At 37.2% G+C, this 17,837-nt stretch overlaps 1 protein-coding gene across 1 annotated transcript in view; it reads left to right on the top strand.

Annotated features, from left to right (window-relative positions):
- ND-B17.2 (NADH dehydrogenase (ubiquinone) B17.2 subunit) overlaps positions 1–14,634 on the top strand; it is a 95,925-nt gene extending 81,291 nt beyond the window's left edge. Inside the window, exon 6 of the mRNA XM_070219719.1 lies at positions 14,625–14,634. Coding sequence (XP_070075820.1) covers position 14,625 — 1 coding nt within the window. The 3' untranslated portion in view covers positions 14,626–14,634. The remainder of the gene's footprint in view (positions 1–14,624) is intronic.
- The last annotated feature ends 3,203 nt before the right edge of the window (positions 14,635–17,837 follow it).

The raw sequence follows: 17,837 nt of genomic DNA, 5'->3' as shown, positions 1-17,837 counted from the left end.
TTCATCGATTTTCAGAAATAACTCACTTTGCGGCACAATTAAGTCCATCACACCTCGGACAGCGAATAAAACAGTGGAACAAGTTGGGCATAAAATGCCTTAAAACACTCAGGAATACAAAGAAAATTAATAAAACAAGTTTCTATATTCTCTTTATTTAATAATGCTTAAATTGCAATTGTATAAAATGGCAAAAAAAATTTTAAATGTTAATATTTTTGACTTTTTGTCATTTAAAATCAAATTATTATTATAAAATATTAATTACTTGATTTTATACAATTTTTTTAATAAAACTTAAAAAACGTGCATTTATTTATTAAGCTCAAAGCCCATATTAAAAAGGGGCATATGGTTTTCTCGAATGTGGTTTACTGTGCTGCGGATCCGCTCCCTCGTGGTTTGTGGTGCCAGGACTCCCGCTGGGAGGTCCTTTTGGGGAAAAAACTGCACCACCACTGTTGACATTGTTCCATTTGCACTCAATGTGCGGAGACGTGAACATACGCTTTTGTTGCTCGCTTTGTAATTGTTTCGTTTAACAACTTTTAATTGAATATTTCAGGCGGACGTCGCGGCACAAAATGCGACGGCAGCGCATTGATCAATTGTTTACACGGTTTAAGTAAATAAATGCATTTAAACCGAGCCGGCCGATGGGATTACCCGCGTTAATTGCGCAAAAAAGCGGCCACTGCGGAGACATTAACTACGACAATCGAATGGAAACGCATGAAAAAGGAAGGAAAAACCAAAAGTGAAAGCCGATTTCCGTCCGGGTCAGAAATCGATGGAGCTAGCAGCTCAGAAGCGTAACTCGGAAAACAGAGCGCTGGGCAAAGGGTGTTTGTTGTTGGTCGCTGCCATTGTTTATTAGTTTTAATAAAGCCATAAAAGGGCCTACAAACATACACGCGCCGAACAAATAAACTCTGACACTAAGCGCTTTAGCAAATGACCTAAGGTTTTATTATCGCCAACTAGGCTTTGTTTTGACACCCTGGACATAAATAAGGTCAAATGGACACTCAGGTGTCAGGTACAGATAACATCCCTCTTTTTATTAAAAGGAAGCAAAATGAGCAATTTAATTAGTATCTACACTTTTAAAAGAGGACCCCATAAAAACCGGAAGTAGCACCTTCCGCCGAAACCGATTGACTTAAAAATCTAAAATAGGAAAAAAAAATCGGAAATTAATTAATTTATTAATACAAGTTAAATATAAGTTAATTTTGTAATAAATGTGTTTTCTTAAAATAATTTGTTTAATATATTTAAATACCCTTTAAATTTGTAGAAATATTTTATTATTACAAATAAATCATCTTAAGTTGTAAAATAAGGTATCTTTAAGGTCTATAATCGGCAAAAACTCTCCTATTTGTACTTCCTTTTTGGCGGCTCATATCAAAAATTCCATAGCCATTGCTAAACCTTTGGGCAAAGCCAAATAAAACGAACATCGCAAAACTGCAACTTTTGTTTGCCTGTCTGTATATATGTGCAAAATATAGTGCTTTATGTGCAAGAGTATGTGTGTGTGTTTGTTTTTGCGGGCATTTTGTTGACAATATTGTTTACAATTCGAGGGCCGCGGGACGGTGGGCGGAGGGCGTGCCGCAGCCATATACCCACACTATTTGCATACATTGTTGTAAATGACCAGGGCCAAATAAAACCCGAAAAATATATTGCGTATACGCCGCAGTGAGCACAATGGACAGAACAATGATCGGTTAGCTGAAAGAGCTGCGAACGATGGCTTATTCTGGGTTGGAGACGAAAGCCACGATAATAAACCCATTCAAAAGATGAGAGCTTTAAGGGGCGCTGTACTGTAAGCTGTGATGGTTGACTCATTGTTTAAGTTGCCTATCGAACTTTTGCATTTCATCCTCTTTCAGATTTTTGAAGAATTTAATAAAATTTTTAGAAACATTATTAGAATAGGAAGTAAAACTTTAAATAATTAAAAATTACAAAAACATCTGTGTTTATCTTCTTAAACTAACAAGAAACTGTTAAAGTAAAGAAAGTGTTTAATAAACATTTCTAAAATATCTCTTGCAATTCACCCAATGACTTTGGTTTCTTAGCAAATCAGCAAACCAAAATGTAAGCACCTTTCTGGTTTTCAACACCACTCCTTCAGCAACGCAGACAACTTTATTCCACATCTTGAAAAAGCCAAGTTCATTTAAATTTTAACCAAAAGACCCAATGCTTGGGGATAATGCCGTTTCCTTGGCACTGACACTGAACCGCCCATCACACAATGCTCTATATATGTATATATAGTACGGTATGGTATGGTATACTATACATATATGGTCGCTGTCTGTGGCAGATATACGATGTGTGTACCTACACACCTGCTGTGGTGACATTTTACGGCTTTTTCTTTGTTAATTTCATTTGAGGCATTTAAAATGTGCACCACCACCGCCGAGAAAGCTGAGGCTGACAACTAAATACACACAGGGAGCCAGCCGAACCTCATCAGATACAAGTCACCGCCCACCACCCACTTCCTCCTTTGAACGTGCCAAAAGTTGTGCTCAGCCAGTCTTTTGGCAACTTTTTTAATGACTTCGCCCCACACAACCCGCACCACAATGGCACAAAGCCTCTGCTCGCGTGCCCGGATATTTAACCGCAAACGACGAGACGTCAAAATTAATTAGAAATAAAATTAGTTTTTAATGCCACAGTGTGTCTGTGTGTTAGAAAGCTGTAAAATATATGTATGTGTGCACTTTGAAAGCGGGTAAAAAATAAAAGATAAACCGAAAAGAAAAGGGAGACGGAATTCTTGTCAAAACTTTGGGCGATGAAAAGTTTGTGCCTTTCTATGTTATGTGGGGTTGGGTTGGGTTAGGACAGGAAATGATTTAATCTCCGCAAGTTTTGCTATTACTTTATGTGGGAAAAGCGTAAAAGACATTGCAACTAATACGTTTAAGAGATGTCATTAATTTCCGATACAAACTTTTTACTTGTTGCAGATATCGATTAAATATAATTTAGAGGAATTAAGTTTAAGACGGCGGTTAAGGTTTCACTTAATATCCCTAAAAAGAAATAAATAGAGGAATTTCAAACAATTGAAAAACCATTGAATTAGAGCCTAAAAGTATGCAGTACTTAAGATCTCTTTATAAGTGATAAAAGAGGATTTAAAATCTTCAAAAAATTCATGTGGACCTCCGCTTTCCGCTGAAAAAACCTAGACACAGTGAGACCCTTGAGCAAGCTTTACCGTACAGTAACTACCGCCTTTAAACCCCCACTAAAGTCAAGTTAAAGCCAAAAAGCGAACTTTCAGCCGGAAAACCAACGATGTGCATGTGAAGTGGGGCTAAGACAAACGGGCAAAGAGTCAGGAGCACAGGAGACAGGAGGGCAGGCTGACAAGCAGTCAGAAAGCCAGTTGGAGATGCTTAGAATAGGACGGGGAGTGAAAAAGTGATAGAGAAAGGGAATGAGACACACACAGCGACAAATCATCAGGCAAATCCGCAAAAGTGCACTTCAGTTGCCTGTCGCCCATCATCGCAGTGCAAAGCCAAAAGACGCTGATGACGTTGAGTATTATGAACGGAATGATGACAACTGGAACCACAACAACTGCCACTGCAAATACAACTACAACTAACGAACGCAAGTACAAGAGCCGAACGCGAATGAGCACTGAAAAACAGCCTATGATACTCACATAAATATTTGAAATATATTATCAGAATTTTAACACTAGCTTAAATAATGAAAATCAACAATATAATTAATTAATTTATTCCATAAGAAGATTTCTTATTTTTCACTGCATACTTTTAGACGCCTTAAAAAAGGACTTGAAACTTGAAATAAAATAGTTATTAAACTAAAAACCAATTATTAAAATTATGAACCAATTTAATTCCAGGTCATGAATATTAAAATAACATTAAGTAACTATTTATTAGACTAATGAAAGGATCGTCTCTAATTGTTTAATACAAATAAAATTAGTTTCAGTGTAAAATAGAGTGGAAAATTTTGAAAATGAGTAGTGGCAAAAAGTTGGGTTACTCCAACTCTTCTCCAGACTCCCGGCTCCATGGATCCAGGATCCACTTCCGTCGCCGTCTGTCACAGCATTATTGAAAGGTGAACAACTTCGTCAGGAAGTATACCTCCATAGAGTTTCGAGGGGAGGCGTTTGGTCTGCTGACACAAAAAATCAACGCATGGAAAGTAGGACAAGTGTCAAAATCACTTAAGTGCGAATGCAACGGCAAATAAAAAGAAAGCGATGCCAGTCATGGCAAAAAAAGGACGAAGAACCGCAGGGAGGGAAGAAAAGGGCAGGAAGACAGGAAGAGAATGGCAGAGACATCGCCACCTACAAGGATGCGGATGAAAGGCAGGAAAACGAAAGGCAGCAGCCAAGTTGGAAACGGATTCAAGTGGGGTAACAATGGCTGAAATTTGCGGTTGGGGAAGATGGCCATCTTAAGTTGGTTCATGCAACTCAGTTATGCTAAAAACTTAAGTGAAGACAGAACAGGCAGACGAAAAGGAATTTTAAAAGAGCTAATTAAAAATCACCATAGCTATAGCCTTAATCACTTTATTCATTAGTATTTTTCTTTATAAAAAATTTGTAAAATTTTGTAAAATAGAGAATCTATAAGGCATAAAATGTTGCACCCGCCATTCTGCCAAAAAAAACCCGTGCCACAACCCTTTAAACCACGACCCAAACTTCCCATAAAATGTATTTCTTTGTGGTTTCCGTTTACTTATCTCCCTCCCCAAAATAACCCAGAAATCCTCCCCATAACCCGAAAGAGTATAATAAGTAAAATAATTTATGATACAGTGGAATGCCAGTCCCCCAGAAACACTCACACACACATAAATACATTGCAGAAAGTTTTTCGTTTCTGCCATGTAATTACGAACGCATTCTTTTCACAGTCATTAAAAATGACAAATTCCGGGCACAAAAGCAAAGTAGGACGACCCAAGCCAACAAAATGAGACAGTTAAATGGAAGGCGGTGAGAATCCAGTCCGGCGAAGGAGAAATATGCTCTTCTGCAGTTCACGCGCTTAATCGCATTCATAAAACTCGGTTTTACGACTTTTGAAGCAGAACACAGAAAAAAGAAAAAAAGGTTTTAATGTGTAACATTTTCCCGCCCAGAGGCGTGGCATTTCCCCCCGCAGAAAACGAGTTAAATGTAAAAGAGATTTCATAAGACGAAATTAATGGGCATCAGCAACAATGCGAGTCGGAGAACAGAACACCTTAAGTACACCTGTTCGCACAGCGGGTTGCGGAATTAAGGCCTTAATATAATTACCAGGTGTGATTACCGCCTTTAAGGAGACAGAAAAAGTTAACCAAATAGGGGATAAACATACAAACGAGGGGATAGCATTAATTAAAAAATTATATTTCTTTATCGTTTTCAAACTTAATATGATTATTTGTATTAAATTTTAAATTTTAATATTAAATGCTTTGCTTACATTTTTAAAAAAATGTTATAAGAAGAAATACTCTTTTCAAATTTCAAATGTTTAAACTTTAAAGCATGAGAATAATATTTGTATTAAATTTTAAAAACTTATATGCAAAACTCACAATTTTCACACTTCAGTGAATTTTTCCAGTTTTTTCATTAGTTTAGCCAATTGTATTGTTTGAATCAATGCTTTCTCTTTCAATAGCGTTCCAATTACAATTTTTCAATTTATATAATTGCAACATCGATGCTTTCCTACCGATTTCACCGCCATTGAAGCCATTTCAAGAGCATAAACCAAAATTTTAATTAAATTCGAGGCCTTGGATTACACAAAAAGCCCATGTGTGCTCAAACAGGCAAAGGCTGAAACAGGAACAGAAAAAAACCCAAATTCAAAATGCAAAGCCCCAACCAAGTTCGGCATTCGGCATAAATATTTGCCAGATGCAGCAGCAGCTGCAGATATTACAAAGGCAATGGCAGAAATAAAAAAGAATTCAAACCGATTTTGGGAGCATATCCAAAAAATCGATATCGGCTGGAGTTCTACCAATTAGCCCAGGCAAACAAAGCCAGGTTTGAATAAAGGAAGCGGTAAAAGTAAACCCATCGTGAGTTATTCCCTTTATACAGTGCACTCACCTGCATAAAGCTATCGAACACTTGAAGCTGAAAGCCGAATCCTTTTGTTCCGGTGACAGGCTCCTGGAAAATAGAGCTACAAATCCCCTACACACACAGAGACCCGCATCGAAAATGCGTTTCCATTAACTTTTTCGGTTCGAGATCAACGGAGCGCATGAAGATGTCAAAATGCACTTTTTCCCCCATTCAGGCAAGACGCAAAGTATTACGGTGTTCGCTCCCGAAAGTACACAATGTTTGCGACACACAAGCTACTGAAAATATGGTAGAAAATTCAGGAAATATCTTAAAAAATATTTAGTGTGAAAATAAAATATAGGTTTAAATTTGGTATGAATAAAAATGCTGAAAAGAAAAGATTTCTCTATAGAAAATGTTCAGAAATCGCTAAACACTGCGTATGCGTAATATTTAAACAAGCATTAGCAAACGCATCGTCATATTCGCAGAGTGCTTAGACGGTGCTCGTTAAAGCGTCAAAGCAACAGCATCCTGGCTAAGGATAACAACAACAATGGCTCCAGGCAGGCACGAAAATCAGTGAGTTCTTGGTCTAGATGTTCTTTTTCCCCTTTTCGGTATTGTTGTTGGCAAATTAATGGAACACAACGCTCACATTTTCATGTCAGCGAGCAAAGCGAGTGAGCTTTCATTTTTTATTTGCCCTTAATAAAATGGCTTTGTGAAAATTCTAGTGCATTTTCGAAAGGTTTAATGTGCTTTATTTTATTGTAATTTGCTGTATTGCTGTATTTGTTTTTAAAATATTAAAGTTAACTTAATTTTTGTAGTTGTTATAATTTTTTTCTATATCCTTCTTTTTTAATAAACCTTAATCAATTTAAAAGGGCATCTCCTTTTTTCTAGCTGTCGCCAAATTCTTTTCCTTAATGTTTTGTTTTGCGTGTCATTTCGTTATTTATTGAAGCTATGTAGGTACAAAGTTTCGTATTCCCTGGCCAAAGGAAATCTCGGCGGTGCGTCTAAACCTTTTTGCGTGTGCCAAGTTTTTCGGCTTTTAACTGAGTCTCAAAGGACCTCTTCCCATCTCCTCATTTTTTAGCTCACAACTCTGGCAACTTCATCACGGAACGGCACGTGATGGCGGAGGGTACACCGGAAGAAAGGTTATCCACCTAAATTAATGAAATTATTAAATTTTTATAATTTGGATTAATTTATTTTTTACCTATTTTTTTGCTTAAATTGTTTTTAATATTTAATATTTTTAATATTGTTTTTAATTTAAATTTGAATTTTTTTTACACAATTCTTATCAATTTTCGATATAAAATACCATTATAAATTGTTTATCTGTTAAAATGTGTTAAAGCATAAGAAAATTGGCAATCGTCAACCCTTTTTCCCTGATACTTTTTCGCTGGGCAAAAGCTGGATCCCAAAGGGGAGCACTCGTTGACATTGATTTGGGTCTCAAATGAGCGGCCCCAGCGAAAGTAACCCATTTATTTATTTTAAGTTAGCCGCTTTTGCAGGGCTCACTTACAGACAAATATTTTTTTTTTGGACCGCTGTATTTTTTTCTTTTTCTTTTTTTTGGGTCGCAATGCGGTGCAATTCTCATCTTGGCTTTGCTTAATAAGCAGCTTACAACATCGCGCAGTCAGTTTGTCACTCATTTTGCTTCATCATGCAGTAAGTGTGTCAATGTAACAAGCCGCTACCCTCTGCATTTCCCCGCTTTTCCACTTTTACCCTTTTCCCCATTTTCACTCCACTGTCCGCTGTGTATTTGCGCTGCTGCTTAGTGCAAAACTTGTCATTTGCAATTTCAGCGTTTTTTCCCTACATTTATGTTTATTTGCACACACAGACAGACAGGAGATGGCAACTCATGCATATTTCACATGCAAATGCGTCTGCCCCTCAGCCCTCACCCCTTTACACCAAAACCTCCTCCACCCTCGTCTATTTGTGTTGAGGTTATATGCAAACTAAGTGCTTGTAAATGGTTTTATGCTTAGCCTCAGCATTAAAGGCGAAAAACTCAGCCCCAAAAAGTATGCTACAAAAAATTACAGTGATTTAACGCGAGTTCTTTAGGCTATTTCTTAAAGTATATATGTTTTATATATATTTTATATTTGTAGTTTAAAAACCCCTTTTATACTTTTTTTTTTTTTTTTTATAAAAGGTTTATATTTATTCAACAATAACAGGTATACTGCCTTATATAGTTAAAAACATTATTAGATTTAATATATGGTTTAAATAAAAATGTATATATTTTTTATTATCATGCATGGAAAAAGTTTTTTGGCTTAAAAACCTGAAGAGTACAACAGTACTTTTTTCGAAACTGTCAGCAAATGTTCTCAGCAGCAAAAGCAGAAGCCTAAGTAAACAAATTAATTTGCGGATGCAGAAATGTACGTGTTTCTTTTTTATTTGCCCTTCTGCTGCCGCTTAAAAAGGATTATGCGCTCAGGATTTTAACGATGCTCGTTTTTTCGTCCTCTTCTCTTTTTTAATTAAAAAGTTATATGCATTAAAGCAGATATTAAATGTTTTCGGCGCGGACTCTTTGGGGTTTTAATAGATTTTTTCATGGACTCTCTGCCGCTCGATTTCATTTCAACCGGGAATTCATCATTTCATCTGTGATTTTCAAATGAAACTCCTGTTGGGTTATAAAAAATTTACACCAAACGGAGTGGCAATGCGGCGCGAAAGTGAAAAAGTAAAAGGTGCAAATGAAATAAACACGGCAAGAGTCCATAAACAAGAGAGCCCACAAAAAAGGGCCACAAACCTTTTAGAAAAAACTAAAAATTCAATTTTTTACTACAAACATATCGTTTGGCAAATAAATTTTCAGTCGGAGTCCAAACAGGAGGCAAAAAAATATTGGTTTTATACATTTAAAAAAATGACAAAATTGACTCTGATTACAAGGATGCTTTTTTTAGTTTTTGAAGTGTATAAATTACATTTAAAAAACCATTGAATTGTATAATTAAAGTCTGATAAATATTAAAAATAAATCGAATTATTTTCAAGGAAAGCTGTTCGCTTTGTATACAAACTGTATTCCATATCAAGCTTATTAATAAAACAATATTCATATAAGCCAGGCATGACCCATTTTTAAATTGCCCATGTTTATTTGTTCAAAACGTTTTCCACTTCTCTTATTGTCGCCACTTTGTGCCAGCTGTTGCCAAAAAATGAAAAGAAAATCAATAATATTATGCAAAAAATAGAATTTAATGTTTGATGAGATGCAGAGTTTGCCGCTTCGCTTTTCCTGGTTCCGCTGTTTTTCAACAACAACGGAAAACAAGGCACGGCTATATTTTCAATTAAATTTTCACAATTTTCCGCTGAGGCCCCGAAGAGAAATGGCTTATGCGATAAATATCACGACAAATACTTCCGAGAGCTTTGATGGGAGGCCTAGTTAGGTGGGGGTGGAAAAATAGGGGTGCGGAAAATAGACTGGGGAAAATTATGGGAGAAGGAGGGTTTGGCCACTTCCGCTAGGCACATGTAAATGGTGCTGCTTTGGCTTTTATGTTTGGCGTAAAAGTGGAGCAAAAGGCCTACACCTTGCCCCCTACTTTACCTCATTTTTAACCCCCCTCAACTTTGTTTGTCAAGCTGGCGCCGGAGTTGTAGTTGTAGCTGTAGCTGTAGCATAGTTATTGTTGTTGCTGGTGTTATGGCTAGCAATTAACATGCTTTCAACACTTGCCGCCGCATTGCACGACAATCGCCAGCGGCAGCTTGTGGCCACTCAAGGACGCAGGACGCGGGACATAGGACGCAGGACTCAGACACTGGCATTCCGCTAACCATTGTCGCCTGTTTGACTTTGTCATTAGCAAATGCACTCGAGACTCCGCCAGAGAAAGAAGATCCATAGGGAGAAATCTTCAACAAATAAATTAAAAAAGAAAATTAAAGTATATATTCAAATTATTATTTCAAATATTAATTATTTAGTATGAGGGTATTACACATTAACATTTGTATGTATTTGGGTAATAAAAAATCAATAATTTATTATAAATATTACAACGTTTTTTTTCATTAATATATTTTTATTATTCATTGTTAAATGTTGAACGACACAAATATTTAAATATTTTTTATTTTCTAACACTTTACATCAAGATTTTGGTAACACAACAATAATTATTGTATTATAATTCAATTATAATTGAATATAAATATTATTAGGTTTCTATTGACCTATTAAATAAAAATACGAAAAATGTATGAAATAAACAAAAACTTAATTTTTATAAACTAAATCGTGATTATTTTTCCCCAGTGAAAACCAGAGCTAAGCAGTTGCAATGAAGCCAAGTGAACACTTGGAAGATTTATGCGTCTGCTTGTCTCGTCCTCGGCCGCTTCCTTCCGCTCCTCTTCTTGCCAGGACTTTTTCTTCTTCTTCTTCTTTAGCCAGCCAGCGTGCACATTAAACTTTTAAGCATAATTTCCTAGCGTATTGTTTTTAATTATTGTGGCAGTGCCAGCTGCTGCAGGCCTTATTTACAATTTAAGTGCCGCTTATTTCGTTATCGAATAAATATGCAAAACTTAAGCGGCAGCTGGGACAACAATTTCCCCCCATTTTCCACATCTTCCCCCTTTTATCTGGACGTCCTCCGGCGGCCAAAATGCAATTGCACAATTCTCAATTGTGCGCAAAATTTGGAACGACACAGTGTGCTGCCATAAATTGTTTTTGGCAACAATTCAAAAAGCCCTGCAATTCCGGACGGTTTCTTAGAGCATCTGCCGGAAACGGCTCAAGTGCCCCGGAGCTGGGGATTCGTCTTGGAACTCGGAGTGGAACTAAAGCTAATTGTGGCTCGCACAATGGGTGATTTCACTGAAAATTCGCTACTCCTAGTTTGCCCTAAAAAATAATATTTAAAAATACTAATTTAAAAATTTAATGGTTTTACAATATGAATAAAGCTTTACTGTTTTATTTTTAGATTAAATATTAATATTAACCTCTTTGACATTTATTCTAATGTTGATTCTTAGACTCCCAGGAAAAAAGATATTTTAAAGTATTTTTTGTTCAACTTTCAATAACCCAGTGAATAAAAGCTCTTAGGGTAAACCGAAAATGATTTGGGGGATTATAATAAGCATCTAAACCTTTTAAGCTTTCTTGGTCTTTCCACTTTGCAGCCACAAAACTTTTTCTACGAGATGAAAACAAATTCCATTTTACTTTATGCCCCCGCAGCCCGACCAATCCGATCTAAAGCCCCCAAAAGGTGCTGCCCTTGGCTAGCTAAATTTTCTAAATAATTTCACAGCGCCTTATTACGGAGGCCATTTGTTGCCCTCGGCTCCTTTTGGGGCAGAAGTGGGTGGGGTGGGGTAAATCATGTAACAGGTTGCCAGCCCATCACACAGGAGATTAGGCAGTCGGAAAATGGAAAAAGCAGGAGGTCTAGAGAACTGGAGAGCTGAAGACCTGGACTGGGAAAAGCGAGGAGGAGTAACAGCTGCTACCTGTGAGCGAAGAGTGGCTTACCCTTTTTCTGCCGACTCTTGACGGGAAAAGCTGGAGAAGAGGCCTCGATTTTTAAGCCATGTCAGTCAGGCAGGAAGGACAGAACTAAGCCCTCGGCATGGACGCCCAACTGGCTATGCCCTTCGCCCATCCACTACACCTAAAGAAATATATATAAATACGATATACCTACTACTAATGAAGATAATACTATTTATAAATATTTTTAAAATATATTATAAATCTAAAAATATAAATTCAAAATACAGAGTAACTTTTAGTGATATATAAATATTTTTAAATTCTTACATATTTATTTTCTTAGTTGCTGGATTTTCTTCTAGTGTCCCCTATCTCCCAACCCTTAGGGCTGCTTTTGTACTTTGGAAAAAAGCAAATATTTGTATTTCTGCTTGAATGGCTGAACGATTGAACTGAGAGCGAAATTTGAACTGTAGCAAATCACACGCGTTTGATTGATGATTTGGCAGCAGTGCGGGGGCGTGGATTTGGGTATAAACCAACCCAACCAACCCAAAAAGTAACAAAAAATGCGGAATAAAAACTGAGAAAAGGTTGCTACTCAGCTGAAGAGGGCGTGCACATGCCGTTGCTGCCTGTGTGTCTTTAATATTTGTATGGGGAAAAAAGGGAATCACCGAACTCCGAGCCGAACTTAGTTTTGCTTTGTTTCTTTTCAGGCAAACACACACCATAACTCACATTAATATGCATTGTGATAAGCCAGAACATCGCATTTTTGGGGATGGAAGGAGGAGACCACCCACATAATCAAACAAAAGCAATAAATCAAGGCAAACGAAATGAATTTTGATTGTCATTGATTTATGTGCAGTGCAGTTGAGGAACACAAACGAGGGCTGACCATCCGACCGTCCACACGCATAATGGCAGCGATAATGATGACAGCCGAAAGACGAAGGAAAGGTCCCTAAAAAGTTTCCGAAATGCCTGGGGGTCATCCAATTGGGGCAATTCAATTAACTGTCATCGAATGACAATTACAAATTAAGACGGCAGGTGTTCCGGAAGATGGAATCGCATTGATTTGATTTGAAATTAATGTACGAACAAACAGAAAAGAAAAATTCTTTTTAATATGAATAAAATAAGTACAATTTTAATGACTAAAAAAATGTATATAACATTTTTATTTATATAAATTCTTATACATTTTAAATTAAGTTTTTGGTTCCACGTGTCGTATGAGTGATTTTAAGGACAACTTTACGAAAAAATTCGCTACTCCTAAATCTTAAAATAAATTGGTTTAGTTTTTGAATTCATTTGTCGCACATTTAAATATGTCTTTTTTAGGATGAACACACAAATATGATTTATTTTAATTAAGAAGCCCATTTAATGGAAAACTCTTCAAAAAGACAAGCAAAACTTGTATGATTTTCAACTTTTAACTCAATGTAGCCATTTTCATTAAAATTGAGTTCAATTCAAGGGTCACACAAACAATAATTACGGCCTACCATTAGGCGCAGTCATTTGGCCATAAACTTGGTACTCTCAACGATCCCGGCTAATTGTTAAAACTTTCAATTACCCCGGGGACAGGGGGCAAAACCGAAATGCCACCCCCTTGACCCCCCATACGCCCATGACAAAGGGAAATGTCAGTCTGTGCGTCAGTTTGTCAAGTTGGCAAAAGTGAAAATTACATTTCAAAAGTAGTTGGCAAGTCGTCGGCTTTGCAGCTGCTTTTGTTTCACCGTCCTACGTGACTCGGCCAAATTAGTGGGGTTTCTGGGGAGGGGACTTAAGACCCCCTTCCCCCTCCTGCAAACGCTTTAAGTGCGCCTTGAACTTTGCTGCAGAAGCGAACTCTGGAGGGCCTATTTGCGATGATTACACGGCGTATGAGTGATTTTAATTTAACGCAGAGATAAACACACGAATGCCTAGCGACCGAGAGTCCCCGATTCGAGCCCTTCTGCCAGATGATAAGTACCTTAACATTCCGTGTTCGTGCCGGTTGCTTTAAGTAGTTATGCAAATATTAAGCGCACAGCCGCCTTTTGACCTGAAAAGTCAATAGGAAAAACTCACATGGCCACAGCAATGAGCACGGCCACTCACACACGAACATTGGAGGCATATGGACTTGCGAGTATAGTACGCCCTCACTCGAGAACTTTTTCTGCACTCATAGAAATTTTTACCTAAATACTAGAAAAGTCGCCCTAAAACCGAGGTCGCCCTAAAACTACGAAAATTTTTCTTATTATACGGGTGGCTAGCCCTAAAGTTACGAAAAATCGCCATGGAAAATATTTTTTAGGGTTAGTTTTTCCAAAAAGGCCAATTTGCCCTGTTTTTTAGGGCGAATTTTCATGAGTAGACTCCAAAAGTAATTTCTTATTTTTAGGGCGAAATCGCCTTAAAACGTTGAACAAAATAGCAAAAAAAATGTTCTGAAATTGCCCTAAAAACAAGGAAGAGTCAAACGAAATTTTAAGACGCAATTAATGGATACATATGTAATACATGTGTGTATGTGTGTGTGGTTGACAGGTCAAAACAAGTGAATGTGTGTGTATATTAGGGCGTACCTTTTTCTATGAATTTTGATGCTGAGCGCATTTGACTTTAGAGAAGTCCACCCTTTTTCTTCTTCTTTGCTACTTTCGTCCGTTGCAGTGGCAAGGGTGGGGGTAGAAAGAGTTGCATTGTCTAGACTTTGTCATAATTTTTCGGGCGCTTGGCGGCGAAAGGCGTGTTTGTGAAAAAGTGAAAAATGTAAACGCTATTAAAGGACTTGGGAGGCGATTCTTTCTCTGTTTTCTGGTGAGTACATACATATATAATTGTGCAATTTGGATATTAAAAACTAATTGAATTTACATATCTGTAACAGAGGAAAATGCAGCTGAAACTTAAAAAGATTTGACTGGAAGCAGTGGTCCAGATGTAGAGTTTTGGAAGTGTGGCAGAACAAAGTAAGAACATTAATAAGAGTATACATATATGTATGTGTATATGTAAATAATGCTTGAGGTAAAAAAAATGATGCAACAGAATATACACATGTATACAGATGTATATATTTACCAGAAATCTGTATTTATGCACCGGACAAACCGCATTCACAAGTGCATATGCCAAAATAACCCCCAAATTTCTATTGCGTAATTTCGTCAGTAACCGAAATTTGCTTTTGTTGCAGAAGTAGCAGCAAACGCAATCGCAGGCTAAATGAAAATTCTGACTGTTAGTAGTGCATTTTTATATTCATTTCTAACAATTTTATTTCTTGTTTTAGATTGAGAACGTCTTTGAGATCCAGCTTCCGCAAACCACTTTTCGCACTTTTTAAAAGCGAAAGTAAGGGAATAAAACTGCTCAAATCTTTGGAAAGCCACGCTGAAGGTATGTGCTTTTTCTCTTTTTCTTTTCTCATTCAATAAATAGACTGTTTTTATTTAATAGAGATACAATCAACTTTAATTTGGGTTGCGATCCATTCAGTGTTGGTGCGACAGCAATGACAAAAAAGGACGGCGGGAGCAAGAACGCGAAGCACACCATTGCGGACCCGCGAAGCCGTTTCTTGGTTTGGAAGGCTACTGTTGGGGAACTGCAAACACATCTAAAGGCATTGACGGAAAATTGCTAATCCGGAAAGCCGAAACTGCAACCATTCAGCTGCAACGTGGGAACAAGCCCTTTTTGACCTTGGTGAATTTCCAGTTTACCTATCAGAGGTTTATTTATAGAATGCCAACCTTATTGAAAAGTATTGATGTGTGCTTCAAAATATTTTTTGTTTTAAACCACGACATTTATCCAAAAAATGTTTTATGAAATTCATTTATAGTCTGATAAGAAAGGTAAAGCTTTATCCGAACTCTTGAAGGATTATAAAACCTTAAAACTGTAACTATTTTAAAGAAACAATCTGTTCATTCCAAAAAAAAATATTATTTCTATGCATTCAATTAGAAGTAAAATTTGATAATCAGTACTTATTGTAATAAACCTTAAAAGACCTAAAATTTCCTCCGGCGGAAGCACAAAACCTAAGGACCAAAAAATACATTAAGCCAAAACATTATTTTTAAGATCGATGTAATTCTTTTAGCAATAAGAATAAGTAGAAAAGTATGTAAATGTATATAATTACAAATTGTGTAAATAACAACAAACAAAAATATAAAAAAAACAAAAAAATAATGAAATCGTATTTTTATTTATGAAAAAAAGCCGGGAAATTTTGGGGAGCACTTTGCTTTTTTTAGGGCAATTCGCCTATAAATCCAGAAAAACGCCCTAAATTTATAAAAATCTGCCTTTAGTTTCAGGATATTTTTTCATATTTCTAGGGCAATTTGCCCTAAAATCCAGAAAAACACCCTAGATTTATGAAAATCTGCCTTTAGTTTAAAGGTATTTTTTCCGATTTCCAGGGCAATTCGCCTATAAGTCCAGAAAAATCGCCCTGGATTTAAAGGAAACTGCCTTTAGTGTAAGGGTCTCATTTCCTATTTTTAGGGCAATTAGCTTTAAAAATAGAAAAATCGCCCTAGATCTACGAAAAATCGCCCTAAATGTGTGACAAATTCACCCGTATTTTTAGGGCAATTTGCCCTAATTTTGTTGCCTAGTCGCCATTGACCCCCGTTTTAGGGCGATTTTCCTTGTTTTTAGGGCGATTTTACCGGAAAATTTCTATGAGTGTGGGGGGTGGCGAATAAGGGGTGGAATGTCGTGGGGAGAAAGCTGCTTTCGCTGGCCTGATAACCGACACTGAAACCGACAAACCACATACCACTGCCGATTGCAAATGTCAAGAGCGGAGATTTTTGAAGGATTTCAATGCAAAAGTTGAGGGGAAGAACAGCAATGCTCTTGATGTTTAAAAAATTAAAGATTTTAAGATTTTACTAAGTAGTTTTTCAAATATTTTAAATATTGTAATTACTACAGCGTTTATTTAAATGCAATATTAATATAAAAAAAGTTTAAACTTGCCTACAATAAATTTGTTATTATTTTTATTTATAAAGGTTCAATGAATTTTGAGTTCAAAATATATTACAGCATACTTTTAGACACCTTAAATTAGTCTTAAACACTTATTTATTAAATGAATTAAAATATATTTCAATATACATAAATTAAATAACTTATTTAAATATTTATTAAACGCACTCACCTTATTGATTTCGCCACATTTGCTGGGTTTACGACTGACCAGTGGGAAAAACGAGAAATATGGATGGAGAAATCGAATTCCGAGAGTGTAAACTTAATTAAGAGCCTGCGAAGAGAGTTGATTTTGTTTGATTTACACGCCAGCAGCTGCATGCTTTAATTATATAGACGTGGAGGGTCGGAGGTCACTGGGTGGCCCTGACCCATGAGCCAACCACCCAGCAATCCACCCACCAGGGGGTTTGTTTTCGAGCAGCCAGCTGTCGCTGATTACCCACCAGGAAATGACCTACCGAAAAAAGCAAAGGCAAAAGGGATCCAGATATCCAGGCTCTGGCATTTCATGGCTCATTAGGCATGCACATACGTTGGCTCCCCTTCAGTTGGTTATTCGGATTCGGAATAGGGTTTCCAGGGGGTCCTCCTCCACCCCTTCCTCCTCTTCGTCGTACTTCTACTCCTGCGAAATCGTAACAAATTCAATTTTCTACGACGCCGATTTGGTTTCCGCACGTCTTAAGCTATCGTCGGCTACAGTAGACGCCATGAATATAGTTATTGGCTGGAAGTGTTTGTCTAGATGTCTGTTGGCTTGGTCCTTGTTTTCCCCTCTCCTTTTAGCCCCGCCGCGTCGATACCGATTGCGCAGTAAAATAAATGATAAGAATCTGTGCGCTCTGCTCATGAATTACAAATCGCATAAAGGATTTGCCACTGGCTCAAGACGGCTCCTTCCGTGCAGCCTGCACTGCAGACAGGATGCGGATGCGGATGCGGATCAGGTCCTGGCGGAGTACTGAAGGGCTGGGCAAACAACGCACAGCATGTCGGGCATTTTAATGCATTGAGAGGTTGGTTGGTTGGTTGGCTATTCGGAGAGCTCTTCAATGATTAGGAATAATGCATTAATAAACTTGGCTTGCCCATCGAAAATAACCAAAATCTATGCAAATAATAGTTCCATTCAGAATAAAAGACAGC

Source organism: Drosophila takahashii, chromosome 2L (assembly GCF_030179915.1).
Source record: "Drosophila takahashii strain IR98-3 E-12201 chromosome 2L, DtakHiC1v2, whole genome shotgun sequence".
Taxonomy (NCBI): domain Eukaryota; kingdom Metazoa; phylum Arthropoda; class Insecta; order Diptera; family Drosophilidae; genus Drosophila; species Drosophila takahashii.
This window is presented reverse-complemented; position numbering and strand designations above follow the sequence as displayed.